General features: G+C 40.8%; 1 protein-coding gene across 1 annotated transcript in view; it reads left to right on the forward strand.

Moving 5' to 3' along the window:
• The window catches only part of PLEKHG7 (pleckstrin homology and RhoGEF domain containing G7), a 56574-nt gene extending 44607 nt beyond the window's left edge, over nt 1-11967 (forward strand). Inside the window, exons 13-16 of the mRNA XM_038756938.1 lie at nt 3593-3672; nt 6075-6228; nt 9047-9144; nt 11852-11967. Coding sequence (XP_038612866.1) covers nt 3593-3672; nt 6075-6228; nt 9047-9144; nt 11852-11959 — 440 coding nt within the window. The 3' untranslated portion in view covers nt 11960-11967. The remainder of the gene's footprint in view (nt 1-3592; nt 3673-6074; nt 6229-9046; nt 9145-11851) is intronic.
• The last annotated feature ends 4297 nt before the right edge of the window (nt 11968-16264 follow it).

A 16264-nucleotide genomic window follows, 5' to 3' on the forward strand; every position in this document is an offset into this window, starting at 1 on the left:
TTCACTTTCTTCGTGGCTTGTGAAAAGAAAGCTGGCCCTAATGAAAATCTATAATAAGGAAACCAAAGTCAAAGAGAGTAATGTTCATGGAAAGTTCTAATTTGGGATCCTTTTCGGCTGGGATGACTCAGAGTCCCAGTATCACTCTCTCAAATCTGCCTTAATCCTCTTAGTTGAGGCCATTTCACAAAATTATGCCCTTTCAACATAATGAACAAGCACTTGAAGAAATATTCTCCCTCTCCTAGATTTAAAAGCCATAGGATGATGTCTCTCTCCTTACTTAATAGTTACACTATGTATAGAATATGTGAAGATGACCCCACCAACAGAAAAGTTTCCCTAGGGAAACTTTTGGAAACATCAGTGAAGCTCCAACACTCTCAACTGAAAACATACACACAAAAACCCTGTTGGGCTGATAAAATTTTCTGTGTGTCACGTATGGCGCTGTCTAGCTCATTCATTCATTTATTCATTCAATCGTATTTATTGAGCGCTTACTGTGTGCAGAGCACTGTACTAAGCGCTTGGGAAGTACAAGTATAGAGACGGTCCCTACCCAACAGCGGGCTCACAGTCTAGAAGGAGGAGACAGACAATAAAACCAAGCATATTAACAAAATAAAATAAATAGAATAAATATGTACAAGTAAAAGACTTATGCCTTCAGGGAGCTTCAGCTTTTATTAAAGAACCACTTCTGTCTCGATTGCAGCACTCAGGCTGGTCTGTTATTAGTATCATCAATCGTATTTATTGAGTGCTTACTGTGTGCAGAGCACTGTACTAAGCGCTTGGGAAGTACAAATTGGCAACATATAGAAACAGTCCCTACCCAACAGTGGGCTCACAGTTATTACTGCTTTATCCTGATTATTATATTTGCTAAGCACTTACGATGTTTCAAGCACTAAGAGCTGGGGTGGAAACAAGTTAGGTCAGACACAGCCCCTGACCCCCAAGGGGCTCACGGTCTAAGTAGGAAGAAGAGCAGGCATTGAATCCTATTGTACAGGTGAGAAAACTGAGGCCCAGAGAGGTTAAGTGACTCATCCTAGGTCACACTGCAGGCCAGTGGCAGAGCCAGAATTAGAACTCAGGTCTCCATGAAAGTCAAATATTATTATTATGGTATTTAAGCACTTATAATGTGCCAGGCACTGAACTAAGCGCTGGGGTGGATACTAGCAGCCTGCAGTGAAATTTGAATCTGAACACAATTGCTTGTGTTCTAGGATTGCATGTGTTCAGAATTTGTCCTTCTCATGAGTCATTTGTAGTTAGTCATTTCACTCTCATTACCTCCAAGTGAGGTAATAAGTGGAGGGGTCCAGGCTCTGAATCCCACGTTCAAACATCCCCTTCTTACAAGAGACATGCCTTAGTGTCAGCTATGTGTCCTGCGACCCACATCAATCAATTAGTCGTATTTATTGAGCGCTTACTGTGTGCAGAGCACTGTACTAAGCGCTTGGGAAGTACAAGTTGGCAACATATAGAGACAGTCCCTACCCAACAGTGGGTTCACAGTCTAAAAGGGGGAGACAGAGAACAAAACATCAATTAATCATATGTAATTTATTTATATTAATGTTCGTCTCCCCCGCTGTAGACTGTAAGCTCGTTGTGGGCAGGGAATGTGTCTAGTTTTCGATTGTATTTTCCCAAGCACTTAGTCCAGTGCTCAGCACACAGTAAAAATCAATAAATTTGATTGAATGAATTTGAGTGCTTACTGTGTGCAGAGCATTGTACTATGTGCAGAGCACTGTACTAAGCTCTTGGGAGAGTATAGTATAACAGAGTAGGTAGACACGTTCTCCACTCACAACGAGACCACGGCCTACGTTGCTGCTTTGGTTATTATTACTCTTAATTACTCTAATATTGTTACTCTATAATATTATACATTATTATTATTACTCTATTTTACTTGTACATATTCTATTTTATTTTGTTAGTATGTTTTGTTTTGTTGTCTGTCTCCCCCTTCTAGACTGTGAGCCTACTGTTGGGTAGGGACCGTCTCTATATGTTGCCAACTTGGACTTCCCAAGCGCTTAGTACAGTGCTCTGCACACAGTAAGTGCTCAATAAATACGATTGAATGAATGAATGAATTTATGTTTGTACATATTACTCTACTTTACTTGTATATATTCTATTTATTTTATTTTGTTGGTATGTTTTGTTTTGTTCTCTGTCTCCCCCTTCTAGACTGTGAGCCCACTGTTGGGTAGGGACCGTCTCTATATGTTGCCAACTTGTACTTCCCAAGCGCTTAGTACAGTGCTCTGCACACAGTAAGCGCTCAATAAATACGATTGATTGATTGATTGATTGATTAGAAGAGTGGGCTCACAGTCCCCGCCATTACCTCAATCCCATGGCTGTTGCTGCCACTTTTCCCATCTGCTCCATGGCACGGGGGGTCCTCTGGGTGTTCTTTCTTTCTGTCTCTATCTTTCTCTCCGCTACCTCTGTGTTTCTCTTTGTATATCTTTCTCTCCTGCCTCCTTCTTTGTCTCTCTTTCCTGTGTTTTTGGCTCTGTCCCCTGGAAGTATTTTACAGTACTGCCCTTTCCCTACTTTACGAGCTGGGAAATAAGGGTCCCTTTAATCTCAGAGGGATTTGAACAATGGAAAGTACTATTTCCTTTCCATATCTTATGAAAGCTATTAGTTGCAAGTAGAAAGTCTTCTGAGACTACGAAGCATAACATTTAGGTTTAGTGATACTTGGATATTTATATTTCCTTTTTGAAAAGAAAACAAAGGTTTTCTTCTTTTAGTCTGTAACTCTAGAAACGTGGGCATTTTCCAGGGAATGGCAGACAAAGAGATGCTGGTATTTTAATTCCCATGAGTAGAATCCCTGTTGCCTATGCTGAAAAGTTGATTCAAGAATTGCTTCTCTCTAGCATAATTCCAAATTATAACAAATATAACCTGAGTTATTTTAGCTGCAAAGGACTGTCAGACTTCCAAGATAATGAAACTGAAATTCATCATAAATATCAATGACCAAAATTATAAATAGACTGTCTTTCCAAGTCGGGAGCTGTTAATACAGGAAAAAGGATGATTGGTCATGTTCTAGAATTTGAATCAACTCTTTTAGACACCACAGAGGAATGGAAAGTACCACTCAGGTTTAACAAGTACAGCCTGAGATGCAGTGTGGCCCAGTGGAAAGATCACAGGCTTGGGAATCCGTAAACTTGCGTTCTAATCCCGTCTCTGCCATATATCTGCTGTGTGACCTTGGGCAAATCACTTAGCTTCTCTATGTTTTAGTTGCCTCATATGAAAATTGGGTATTTAGACTGGGAGCCCTATGTGGGACAGGCACTGTGTCCAACCCAATTACCTTGTGTCTCCCCCAGCACTTAGTACAGTGACTGGCACACAGTAAGTGTTTAACAAATACCACTGGAAAAAAATAAGCAAAGGTTTCCCTTACCCAAATGTCTCAGATCACCCAAATCCAAACTCCGGATGCTCCATAATATAACATTATACTATAAACTAAATAGCATTTGGGTTTCTAAAATGTGCCATTGGTTTTAATGTGACTTTCTTTCCCCAGAAAGCACAAGATTCCTTGATGTCTACCTGTTTCTATTTGATGATTTCTTATTGGTCACAAAAATCAAACGCAACAAGAAGGTAATGTGCCAATTCTGATAAGTTTCTTCTTGGTTTGAGCTGAAAAAAATAATATATATATATATACTTATATACATATATATATAAGGAAAATCTTGTGGGATGAGTTATTTTTTCCAAGAGTTCATCTAGAACAAGATACAAAATAAAATATGGGCTATTTTAGTTAACTAAGCATGAATAAATAAAGCCAAAGTTAGATTTCTGGAACAGTATAACTTCTATATAATAACTGTGGTATTTTTCAAGTGCCTACGATGTACCAAGTATGTTTTAAGGGCTGAAGCAGATACACTAGATGCAGACTGGATGCAGTCCCTATCCCACATAGGGCTCACAGTCTAAGTAGAAGGGAGCGCAGGTATTGAATCCCCATAACACAGAGGAGGTGCGGAGAAGTGAAATGACTTTCCCAAGGTCAAACAGTAGGTAAGTGGCAGAGTCAGAATTAGAACCCAGATCCTCTGATTCCCAGGCCCATGCTCTAGTCCCTAGGCCACATGGCCTCTCAGCTGGATAAGACTTGTGAAGCGAGATCCTCTCAAATAATAAGTCTGTAGTCACAAATTAGGGCAGAGCCAGCTTAATGTTCGGGGATTAACGACTGGGACTATCTCTTGGGGCTACATCATCATCATCAATCGTATTTATTGAGCGCTTACTGTGTGCAGAGCACTGTACTAAGCGCTTGGGAAGCACAAGTTGGCAACATATAGAGACAGTCCCTACCCAACAGTGGGCTCACAGTCTAAAAGGGGGAGACGGAGAACAAAACCAAACATACTAACAAAATAAAATAAATAGAATAGATATGTACAAGTAAAATACATGGATTGTAGGGTTCATCAGACCTCCTGGTTTTCTCTCGAAGTCACTGACTTTATGGCTCAATAAAAATGCTCAATGACAGCTGGCTCAATTGACACCGATTTCCTGTTTAAGAGTCTGCATCTGGTGTCCAGGATCATCTCTGGGTGGGTGGGAGAGAAGGGAGTTGGAATATGAACCTTCTTGGGAACGAGAAGGAGCACAAGACTAGGAATCAGGAGAGGTGGGCTCTAATCCTGGATCCCTCACTTCCCCGCTGGGTAAAACTGGGCAAATCACAACTTCTTTTTGCCTCAGTTTCCTCATCTGTAAAGTGGGGATTCACTATCTGTTCTCACTCCCCCCCAGCCTCTGAGTCCACGTGGGACGGGGATTGAGTCCGATTTGAATATCCCAACCCTGAGCACATGGAAGCACTTAACGAATAACAATTATTATGAAGTTCCAGAACTTTTCTTGTCACGCCAGAGCTCTCTTGGATCCATTATCTTTCCAGTAGCAGGCCTCATGCAAAGGGTAATGAGATCATGAGACTGAGTTCCTTTTCCAAGGAAGGTGTTGCTTCCTGAGAGCTTTGAAGGAAAGCTCTTAGTCAAAAGCTCATATGTATTTCATCATCATCAATCGTATTTATTGAGCGCTTACTATGTGCAGAGCACTGTACTAAGCGCTTGGGAAGTACAAATTGGCAACACATAGAGACAGTCCCTACCCAACAGTGGGCTCACAGTCTAAAAGGGGGAGACAGAGAACAAAACCAAACATACTAACAAAATAAAATAAATAGAATAGATATGTACAAGTAAAATAAATAAATACAGTAATAAATATGTACAAACATATCATCATCATCATCATCATCAATCGTATTTATTGAGCGCTTACTATGTGCAGAGCACTGTACTAAGCGCTTGGGAAGTACAAATTGGCAACATAGAGAGACAGTCCCTACCCAACAGTGGGCTCACAGTCTAAAAGGGGGAGACAGAGAACAAAACCAAACATACTAACAAAATAAAATAAATAGATATGTACAAGTAAAATAAATAAATACAGTAATAAATATGTACAAACATATATACATATATACAGGTGCTGTCGGGAAGGGAAGGAGGTAAGATGGGGGGTGATGGAGAGGGGGACGAGGGGGAGAGGAAGGAAGGGGCTCAGTCTGGGAAGGCCTATGTATTTGTAAGTTTAACCCCCAAAATTCCACATTGGTGATTAAAACCAAAGCTGTGCTCTGATCCAAACAATTAAAATAGGATTCTAGCTTGGGAGATGATGAGTGTTGGGCCAATATCATTAGGAGTACAATGATCTATGACTATGGATTTTAATTAAATTAGATTTTGATTACACCATGATATGTCCCTAAAATTTAGAAATATTGAGTGACACCAACTCTGGAGTAGAAATTCCCAGGGGCTAGTATGAAAGGTAGATTTTGCTTTAAGCCCTGCCATCCATGGCCAGAGCACTATATACTGCATTGCATTTATTAACATATCACTATCAATGTTTTTATTTTTAATTTTTTTTACTTAGCCAAGTATTTCCTTCTTTAATTTCAGAAACCCTTGGGCTCAGACTTGGGCTTAAAATACCCTTCCCTTTCTCCAGAGCTACAGGCAGTAATAAAAGAGGGTGGAATTTGCACAGTTATCGACCAACCTATTCCACTTGACAGACTGGTGGTAAAAGATATTGAACAACCCCACGTATCAGGTATGCTGCTTCTTTCTTAGTTTCTCTTTTTTCACATATGTTCCATTAACAAGTTTTACTTAAACTTAGAGAAGCAGCGTGGCTCAGTGGAAAGAGCCCGGGCTTTGGAGTCAGAGGTCGTGGGTTCAAATCCTGGCTCCACCACTTGTCAGCTGTGTGAATTTGGGCAAGTCACTTCACTTCTCTGGGCCTCAGTTACCTCATCTGTAAAATGGGGATTAAGACTGTGAGCCTCCTGTGGTACAACCTGATCACCTTGTAACCTCCCCAGCGCTTAGAACAGTGTTTTGCACATAGTAAGCGCTCAATAAATGCCATTATTATTATTATTATTAATAATAAACTTATCTGCTAATAATAAGAGTGCTTCGTGGAAACTTTCAGGCCCCACTTAGAGGTGGAACTAAAGTCAAAAGGGGGATGAAGAGTACGAACATATTCCTCCAGCCTCCTCTTCTGTTGTCGACTTGGACTTCCCAAGTGCTTAGTACAGTGCTGTGCACACAGTAAGCACTCAATAAATACGATTGAATGAATGAATGAACATTACTCAAGAATTCTCTGGGTTAACTGCCAACCAACAAACCAGGCAGAATTTTAAATTCAAGGGCTTTTAAAAGCACTTAATACAGTGCTCTGCACACTGTATGGCCTAGTGGCAACAGCCCAGGCTTGGGAGTCAGAGGACGTGGGTTCTAATCCTGGCTCCGCCACTCGTCTGCTGTGAGATCTTGGACAAGTCACTTATCTGTGCCTCAGTAACCTCACCTGTAAAATGGGGATTAAGGATGTGAGCCCCGTGTGGGACGGCGACTGTATCCAACCTGATTACCTTGTATCTACCTTAGCTCTCAGAATAGTGCTCGGCACAAAGTAAGTGCTTAACAAATACAATAATTATTCATTATTATTATATGCTCAATTAATACTAGTAGATGAATGAAAAGACAGAAGGAGTCATTTCCCTTTTCTTCCCCTGTGCCTCTGATACATGGCAACTCTCCCCAAAGGCAATCCATGGGTAACATGCTCAAGGCCCAAGAAAGCTTGTGGGTTTATAAATCTTGCCTGAAAATTTTTATATTTGTTACAGCTGAAGATTGTCGTTCTCCTTTTCCTCTCCTTATGTATTAAAATTATGGATGGAGTAGCCATTCACTTTTCCCTTAATCTCAACCATCAGCCTAGTCAGTGAGCTCTCACAGACTCCCACTTGACTTATAATTACAATTCTATAGGGCGGGCTCTGGATCACGACACTTTAAAAAGCTTACAATAAATTAATTAATGGTATTAAGCACTTACTATATATCGAACACTGTTCTAAGTGCCATGGTACACAAAAGTTAATCAGGTTGGATACAGTCCCTGTCACACATGGGGCCCACAGTTTAATTAGGCGGGAGAACAAGTTTTGAATCCTCATTTTATAGTTGAGGAGACCGAGGCACAGAGAAGTTAAGTAACTTGCCCAAAGTCACACAGCTGACAAGTGGCGGAGCCGGGATTAGAACCCAGGTCCTCTGACACCCAGGCCCGAGCTCTTTCCACCAGGCCACGCCAATACGCTATTAAGGCTGAAAATACAATCAATCCTTCAAGTTTTATATGCTGACCTGAAAAAAGTTGAAATGATAGCTATCATCTCTACGCAAATGACTCCCAAATCTACGTTATTAGCCCCAATCTCTCTCCTGTCATACAATCTTTCATTCAGGCAGACTCAGGCTAGAACCCAGGCCTCTGGATTTCCAGAGCAGTGCCTTATCACTGGACCAAAGAAGGGTTTTTCCTGACATATGAAGGTCAGGGGGAAAAAAAAAAATACCTCAATAGTCTTCCCAATTCCTCTTTACATTGCTCACACTGGCCTACTGCAGTTAATGAGAGCATATTAGCATTTCCAGTTCAGCCGTCATTTCCTGTGGAAGATAAAATGAACAATTACATTGCACCCCAGAAATCAATATTCTAGTTTATGGCCCAGCCAGGCACGAAGGGAATCACTGTCTGCATCATATGTACTTCAACCAATACACATAATTGCCCCTTAATGGGAAGCCTGGTAAAAACATCAATTCCCAACTTCCCCTCTCATACCTCATTCAGAGTCCGGGCTCACTTAGAAATGCGTAGTTCTAAAAAATAAGTTGATCTGAGGAGGAAGACTGGGTTCTTTTCCTAGATTAATAATTGAAGGCGGCTCTCCTCTCAGCAGGACAGAGACAGCTCCTGCAGAGAAAGGGAACCTGCTCGTAACCACCCACGCTGTCTGCCAGGCAAACCTCAGCAATGTCAGAGTGGTGATGACATTTACTTTCAAGACACCCAGACTGTTTCATCCGTGTTGTTCATTCCCCGTGTTGTACTTTATTTCTGTGTATTTTGCTTTAGTACCTATGTTACTCATTTCCTTTGCCTACAGTAAGGCATTAATTATGTGGTGGCTTTGTACACCAAACTGCGGTCTTCTTCGCCACACCTTATTTTAACACTCCTCTTCTGAAAAAACAAACCATCGTACCCTGTCATTTTTCCTACGTCCTAATTTAAGGTTAACTGATTCTGAAATGGAAAACAACCCCCTCAAAACGCCACTTGTTCCAGTGAGAAGAAGCCCTGCATTTTCTGCTATGTAGGTCACCGTTAAATCTCATCGAGCCTCCATAGTCATTAGCGTTGGTGTGAGGTATTTTACAGTTCTCAAGAGACGGATTTCCCAGTCTACGAATGAGTCTCCCGTGCCCGGTGGGATCCTATAAAGATCTATTTGGCCTTGTTAAATTGCTTGCCTATTTTATTCATAAATGTCTTCTAGGTTTTGGTCTGAGAAACACTTTGCTCGTACAGCATGAAAACAGATATCAACAGTGTATAGCAGCTTTTCTACTCCAAGCACAAACAGAAACCATCAAGGTACAGTTTTGAGATCTTATTTTTCATAACAGGATTTTTATTAAATTGTACTCTCCCAAGTGCTTAGCAAAGTACTCTGCACATAGTAAGTTCTCCGTAAATACCACTGACTGATGGATTAGATGACCAGAAAAGTATTTCTGGGGGTTGCAAATATTCATTCAATTCAATCGTATTTGAGCACTTACTGTGAGCAAAGCTCTGTACTAAGTTCTGCACCTAGTCAGCGCTCGATAAATACCATCGATCAATTACGACAAGTATTTCCGGGGGTATTTCTGGGGGACCTCACCCCGTCTGCCTGCCCGATTTCTGCAGGCCCCCCAACCTGTGGAATGGTGAGAAAACCAGGAATAAGCTGGAGATCTCCCCAAATGTGGCAAAACTCTGCAGGGGCTAACAACCCACCACCTGTTATACGCGGTACCAAGTGAAACCTCTGTTTCTAGGCTGGTTTGGGATATAACTGTTCAATTACTTCCCACAGTCCCACGATGCCACTTACAGACTGAATGGTATCATTCGAAATAGGGAATATTGTGAAAGACAGACGGGGGAAAAGAAGAGTTAACACAGAAGTTTTAGGGGGTACCTATTGCACCGGAGGAGGCTATTAAATAAAGCACTTTGGGTGGCCTAATCAGTGTTCTGATCACAGTCGGCGTTCGGCATGCGGTGATGATGGCCGTCGGGTTGAAAATAAGATAAATGGATAATGACTAGATCCCCTCTGTTGACGTGCCAATCTCATTTTAAGCCTTGTGAAGGGGGACCTGATCGTTACCAAATTCGCTGCTGCAATTCACCACAGAAAGGTGGAAAATGTTAGAATGGGTTTGTGAGGAAAGGACAGTTATCCCACAGTTTTGTTTCCTCCAGTATTACTGACAGTTACTGAACAGGTGTTCAGCGTCTGTACGTGTCGGTAATTTTATTTATTTAGATTAATGTCTGTTTCCCTCTCTGGACTGTAAGCTCACTGCGGACAGGGAACATGTCTGTTATATTGTTAAACTGTACTCTAGCAAATGCTTAGTACAGTGATCACAGTAAGCCTTCAATAAATACATTTTACTGACTGGCTTACTAGAGTGCTCTGCAAACAGAAAGTGCTCAGTAAAAACCACTGATCGATAGATTAAATGCTGTATCCCTCCCTCAGTTAACTCATCTGTAAAATGGGAATTAAGTCTGTAAGCCCCACGCGGGACATGGACGGTGTCCAACCAGATTAGCTTGTATCTACCCCAGCGCTTGGTACAGTGCTTGGCCCATAGTAAGTGCTTAACGAGTACCATTAAAAAATGGTTACAAAAATCACAAAGTGTGTATTCAGAATGAACAGTAAGGACCCTAGTTCAACAAATCCTATATTACCAGGATTAGGAGGCATCCACTGAATAAGGGTGAGAGGATAAACATATGAATTTCATTAGCAGATATAAAATATCTTCAATTCAAATGGATTTTGGACAACTGCATGGATGAAAGGCTCAGAGAAAATATTACGGGAAAGCTATAATGCCAAAAGCTAACATCCAGGAACATGGTGAGGAGTGTATAAGGAATATAAATATCACACTGCTCCTCCCAGGAGTTGTTGGCGTCACTATTGGAGACAGAATATTGAACTGGGCGCACCTTTGGATCAGTCAATCAATCAATGGAATTTACTGAACACTTATTGTGTGTGGAGCACTGTACTAAGCACTTGGGAAACAACAGTATAACAGAGTTGGTTGACATGTTCCCTGTCCACAACATCCTTACAGTCTAGAGGAGAAGACAGATTAATCTAATTTTTTTTAATACTTTGAAATGCTTCAGGACAGCACTGCTTATATTTATAGGTTTCCCCATTTTCAATCAATCAATCTCCAAGCGCTTAGTACAGTGCTCTGCACACAGTAAGCGCTCAATATGATTGATTGATTTACTGAGCAACTACTGACTGCAAATTTATTTATTTTATTTGTGCATATTTATTCTATTGATTTTATTTTGTTAATATGTTTTGTTTTGTTCTCTGTCTCCCCTTTCTAGACTGTGAGCCCACTGTTGGGTAGGGACCGTCTCTATACATTGCCAACTTGTACTTCCCAAGCGCTTAGTACAGTGCTCTGCACACAGTAAGCGCTCAATAAATATGATTGAATGAATGAATGCAAAGTAAGAATAATGATGGTATTTATTAAGCGCTATGCGCCAAGCACTGTTTTAAGCTCTGGGGTAGATACAAGGTAATCAGATTGTCCCACATAGGGCTCACAGTTCTTAATCCCCCTTTTGAAGATGAGGTACCTGACGCACAGAGAAGTTGAGTGACTTGCCAAAGGTCACACAGCAGTCGAGTGGCGGAGGTAGGATTAGAACCCATGTCCTCTGACTCAAGCCTGTGCTCCTTCCCCTAGGCCATGCTGCAAAGTACTATACTGATCTCATTTGCCATTATGTCACATTGTTATATTACATTTCTCCTTAATCATTTTATCTATTGTCTGCATAAAATCTTATCTATTTGAATTTACCAGCAATGAACATTTGCTGACATTTTCAAATACTGCCCAAGAGATGTAATGCAAAAATGTGCTCAAATGTACAAATATCCAATTGTCATATGTTCAGTTAAACATTTTGGGAAGTGGAAACTTTAGTAAATATCAAGGTTAGTCCTATATAAAGCAATATACTGTTTTTCCTATTACAGAAAACATGGATGGCAGAGATAGAAATGGCAACCTCTTGCTATGCTAAACGATGTGAAACCAAGGAAGGATCTTCGCTCAATCTGCCAAAGGAATCACCTGAAATTTAGTACCCTTGATCGGCATGATTTATCATTTAAACACACAGTGTATTCCTTTAATGCAAGCTTTTTAAAATATTATTTGTAGCCCATGCTTAATTAATTGGCAGGGGATGATACTTTTTGTTTGGCCAAGGAAAATTCTGGGAGTAATACGGAACTCTGAGGGTTGTAAAACTTTTGACCACCCAGGAAAATCCTGCAGAAGCACATTCTGCCCTACAGAATTTGGAAATTCATAAATTACACTATATAGATGTGGAATGCATAATTTGTAATGAATAAAGGAGGTGCTGACCACACACTCCACTTAGCCAATATTGTATATTTTTCTGAATGTGCCTCAAATCTACAAAAACTTAGCTCTACCCTTCCCATATCAATACTAGAGAAGCAGCATGGCTCAGTAGGAAAGAGCATGGGCTTTGGAGTCAGAGGTCATGGGTTCAAATCCCAGCTCTGCCAAATGTCAGCTGTGTGACTTTGGGCAAGTCACTTCACTTCTCTGTGCCTCAGTTACCCCATCTGTAAAATGGGGATTAAGCCTGTGAGCCCCACGAGGGACAACCTGGTCACCTTGTAACCTCCCCAGCACTTAGAACAGTGATTTGCACATAGTAACCACTTAATAAATGCGATTATTATTATTATTAATAATAATAATAATACCATCCTGGATGAACTGTTCACCTCCTGTTGCACAGATCTTCAGCCGCTATTCCCAATTTAAATTCATTCATTCAACCGCATTTATTGAGCGCTTACCATGTGCACAGCACTGTACTAAACGCTTGGGAACTACAATTCGGCAACAAATAGAGACAATCCCTACCCAACGACGAGCTCAGAGTCTAGAAGTCTAAATCTTTAGACTTCTCTGTTTAGGTGGGAACATAGACAGAACACCTAGGGTCTCGCAGCATACTGGGATTTGTGAAAGAGATTTCTCAAGTTACTGGGGGAACATAAATCCCACCTTTTCTCTTTACCTTTGCTCTCATGGTTGCTGAGGGAAGCAAGCGGCCTCGAACTTGGGCTTTGTTATGAAATTTGTTGTGCTATGTCCTAAGGAAAGCTGAAGGCAATTCTTGCATCAGTGACACAGCGATTTGGCTGAAATCAAGAAAGTGAGACCAATATGCGCAAATCTAGAGCTGTCTTCCCAAGCTCTCCCCAACCTCCAAATCATTTCCTCAATTGCATATTACATTTCTCAGGTTATGAAATGGCAGTAGCATAACTTTGTGAGTTGAAGTATTACATGGACCCTCACTCTACAATGACTGTCATACTGGAGTTACAGAAAATAGCAAAGTGATGCATCAGAGAGGTAACATGGTTTAGTGGTATATGTTTGTACATATTTATTACTCTATTTTACTTGTACATATTAATTCTATTTATTTTATTTTGTTAATATGTTTTGTTTTGTTGTCTGTCTCCCGCCTTCTAGACTGTGAGCCCGCTGTTGGGTAGGGACCGTCTCTATATGTTGCCAACTTGTACTTCCCAAGCGCTTAGTACAGTGTTCTGCACACAGTAAGTGCTCAATAAATATGACTGAATGAATGACCTGGGTTCCAGTTCCAGCTCTGCCACATGTCTGCTGTGTGACCTTGGCCAAGTCACTTAACTTCTCTGGGCCGCGGTTACCTCATTTATAAAATGAGGCTTAAGAGTGTAAGCTCCATGTGGGAAAGGAACTGTGTCCAATCTACTTACCTTGTACCTACCCCAGTGTTTAGAACAGTGCTTGGCACATAGTAAGCACTTAACAAGGACCATAATTGTTTTCGGTTTTTTTGATCAACTTGACTGGCTTCTCAGAGCTATTAAAGTTTCTTTTTCTCTTCTACCATTTTTCACTGATCCCAGTATCCCAGTAGCTCTTACTTTACAACAATGCATCTTATCAATTAAAGCTGGTAGTAGTATAAAATCTGATTCCAGTCTACTTTTATTCCACAATAGTTACATAACCTTGGAAAGTGAATAACATACATTAGACAAAATTCAACCAGTACAAACTGCACAAATGCAAAATTAGGCCCTGACCAGCTTTACTGTCAGGCAAAGGAGGGTTCATAATATACTGTAAACTAAAATGAATTTAAAATACAGTGCTGTAAGTTAAAAGAAAAAAAAAACCAAATACACGAAGAAGGTTATAGAATGCTGACTTCAGTTTAGCCTAATATCTAAAGCAAGAAATGTTTCTCCTGGGAGAGCAATCAGAACAAAAAAGGATACAGAAAACAAAAGAAAGTGGTTTCAATTCACCTGTACGATAGAAGGTATGGGTGACAGGATGTGGTTATTCCTAGTCGTCGGAGAACAGATCAAAAGGAGTGAGATTATGGAGGAGGAGTGATTTATCTTAAATATCAGGAAGAATTAACTAAGGATTATGAGGGACTGGGCTGCTTCCTGAAAGACGACCATGGAAATGTTTCGAGAAAGGAATGTTTTAAAAAAGGGATGTCTTAGAGGCAATCCTTCCCAGGTTAAGGGGAAAAAGATTGGATCAGGGTTGCCCAACCAGTGTAACCACTGTGACCATCAAATCTGCCCAGATTGGTCCCCAAATTCTGGGCATTGCCACTTTTGCATGTAAGACTGTTGTATGAGTACCCAGCCTCCCCCCACCAACTCGGGGGTATTTCCTCAAGGACAACTCTTCATGCCTTGGGGGTACCCCCCAACAAAAAAAGAATTCAACTAGATGATTGTATGATACACACACAAACACACACACGAACACACACCAAAAAAAAAAAAAAAAGGCTGGGTGGTTTCTTACCTCAGAGCCCCTAAAGAAAGCACACAAATTCCACAACTCCGAAGAAATGCCACATGTAAACTTCTGAATTATTTACCAACACACTAGGTAATGGAATACTCCTGCAAAAGAAAGAATCCTTTTAGTTCCCACCTGGATTTTTCTACAGAATAGACACTACAAGAGTTGATTGCTGGGAAAAATTTTAGGATTTAAACCAAGATATCTCACTGGAAACTGATCTTTACTCTGTTTCTGATACCCTGGACCCCAGAAGAGAGAGACCGTATCCTGAAGGCAACAACTACTATTTACTAACATAACTGCCCCATTATTTTTTGGATAACTTCTACAAAAATGCAACAGGGATGGAGCAACTATGCAGTGAATTAAATCTATCAATAAGGAGAGCGGGATTAAAAAAAAGAGAAAAAAGGGAGGCAAAGAGGAGAGAAGGAACAGAAAGGTAAATGGGCACTTACCTTTGTGTTCTCCCAAGTGCTGCATACAATTCTGTATTTGGTTAATCTTGGCAGCTCCCCTCACCCCACTATCCTTCCTATTCCAGTGGGCAGTCACATTCTTCAATGAAGAATCTTTCAAGCCTTGAGCCTATATTCTGTGCATCCTGACCCTACCTTTCTATCCTGGCACACCTCACGATCCCTGCTTTCCTCGAAAATATTTCCTCTTCAAAAATCAGGAGAGAAGGGGAGGCATTTTAATAATAATACTAGTGGTAATTGTTAAGTGCCTACTAGGTGCCAAGAACTATTCAAAGCACTGGGCTAGATAAAAGAATCAGGTTGGACACATGGGGCTCACAAGGCTAGGTGGGAGGGAGAACAGATATCTAATCCCCATTTTGGAAACTGAGGCAAAGACCTGCCTAAGGGTCGCCAAGCCAGCGATTGCAAAGCCGGGAATAGAACCCAGGCCCTCTGATTCCCAGGAATGTGCTCTTTCAGATTGTGAGCTCCATTATTTATTTATTTATTTTACTTGTACATATCTATTCTATTTATTTTATTTTGTTAGTATGCTTGGTTTGGTTCTCTGTCTCCCCTTTTAGACTGTGAGCCCACTGTTGGGTAGGGACTGTCTCTATATATTGCCAATTTGTACTTCCCAAGCACTTAGTACAGTGCTCTCCACATAGTAAGTGCTCAATAAATACAATTGATGATGATGATGATGATGAGGGACAGGGGCCATGTTTAATTCCCACCTGTGAATTCTCTCCCAGCGCTGAGTACAGAGCTTTGCACACAGTAAGCACTTATAAATACTATTACTACTACTTCTGCTGGTGCATATGCTGCTTTTCAGTGGAGAATTATACAGTCGATGCAGTTATTCAAGTCAATACCGTACGCACAAGTTCCTTTAAAACAAGATACAATTGGTATCTGTGCACCAATTTGAACAAGTATGGAGCAAGCGCTTAGTACAGTGCTCTGCACACGGTAAGTGCTCAATAAATACGATTGAATGAGGGAATATAGAAAGATAAAACCAAATCAAGGCTTGACCAA

The sequence above is a fragment of the Tachyglossus aculeatus genome, chromosome 14 (genome assembly GCF_015852505.1).
Source record: "Tachyglossus aculeatus isolate mTacAcu1 chromosome 14, mTacAcu1.pri, whole genome shotgun sequence".
Classification (NCBI taxonomy): domain Eukaryota; kingdom Metazoa; phylum Chordata; class Mammalia; order Monotremata; family Tachyglossidae; genus Tachyglossus; species Tachyglossus aculeatus.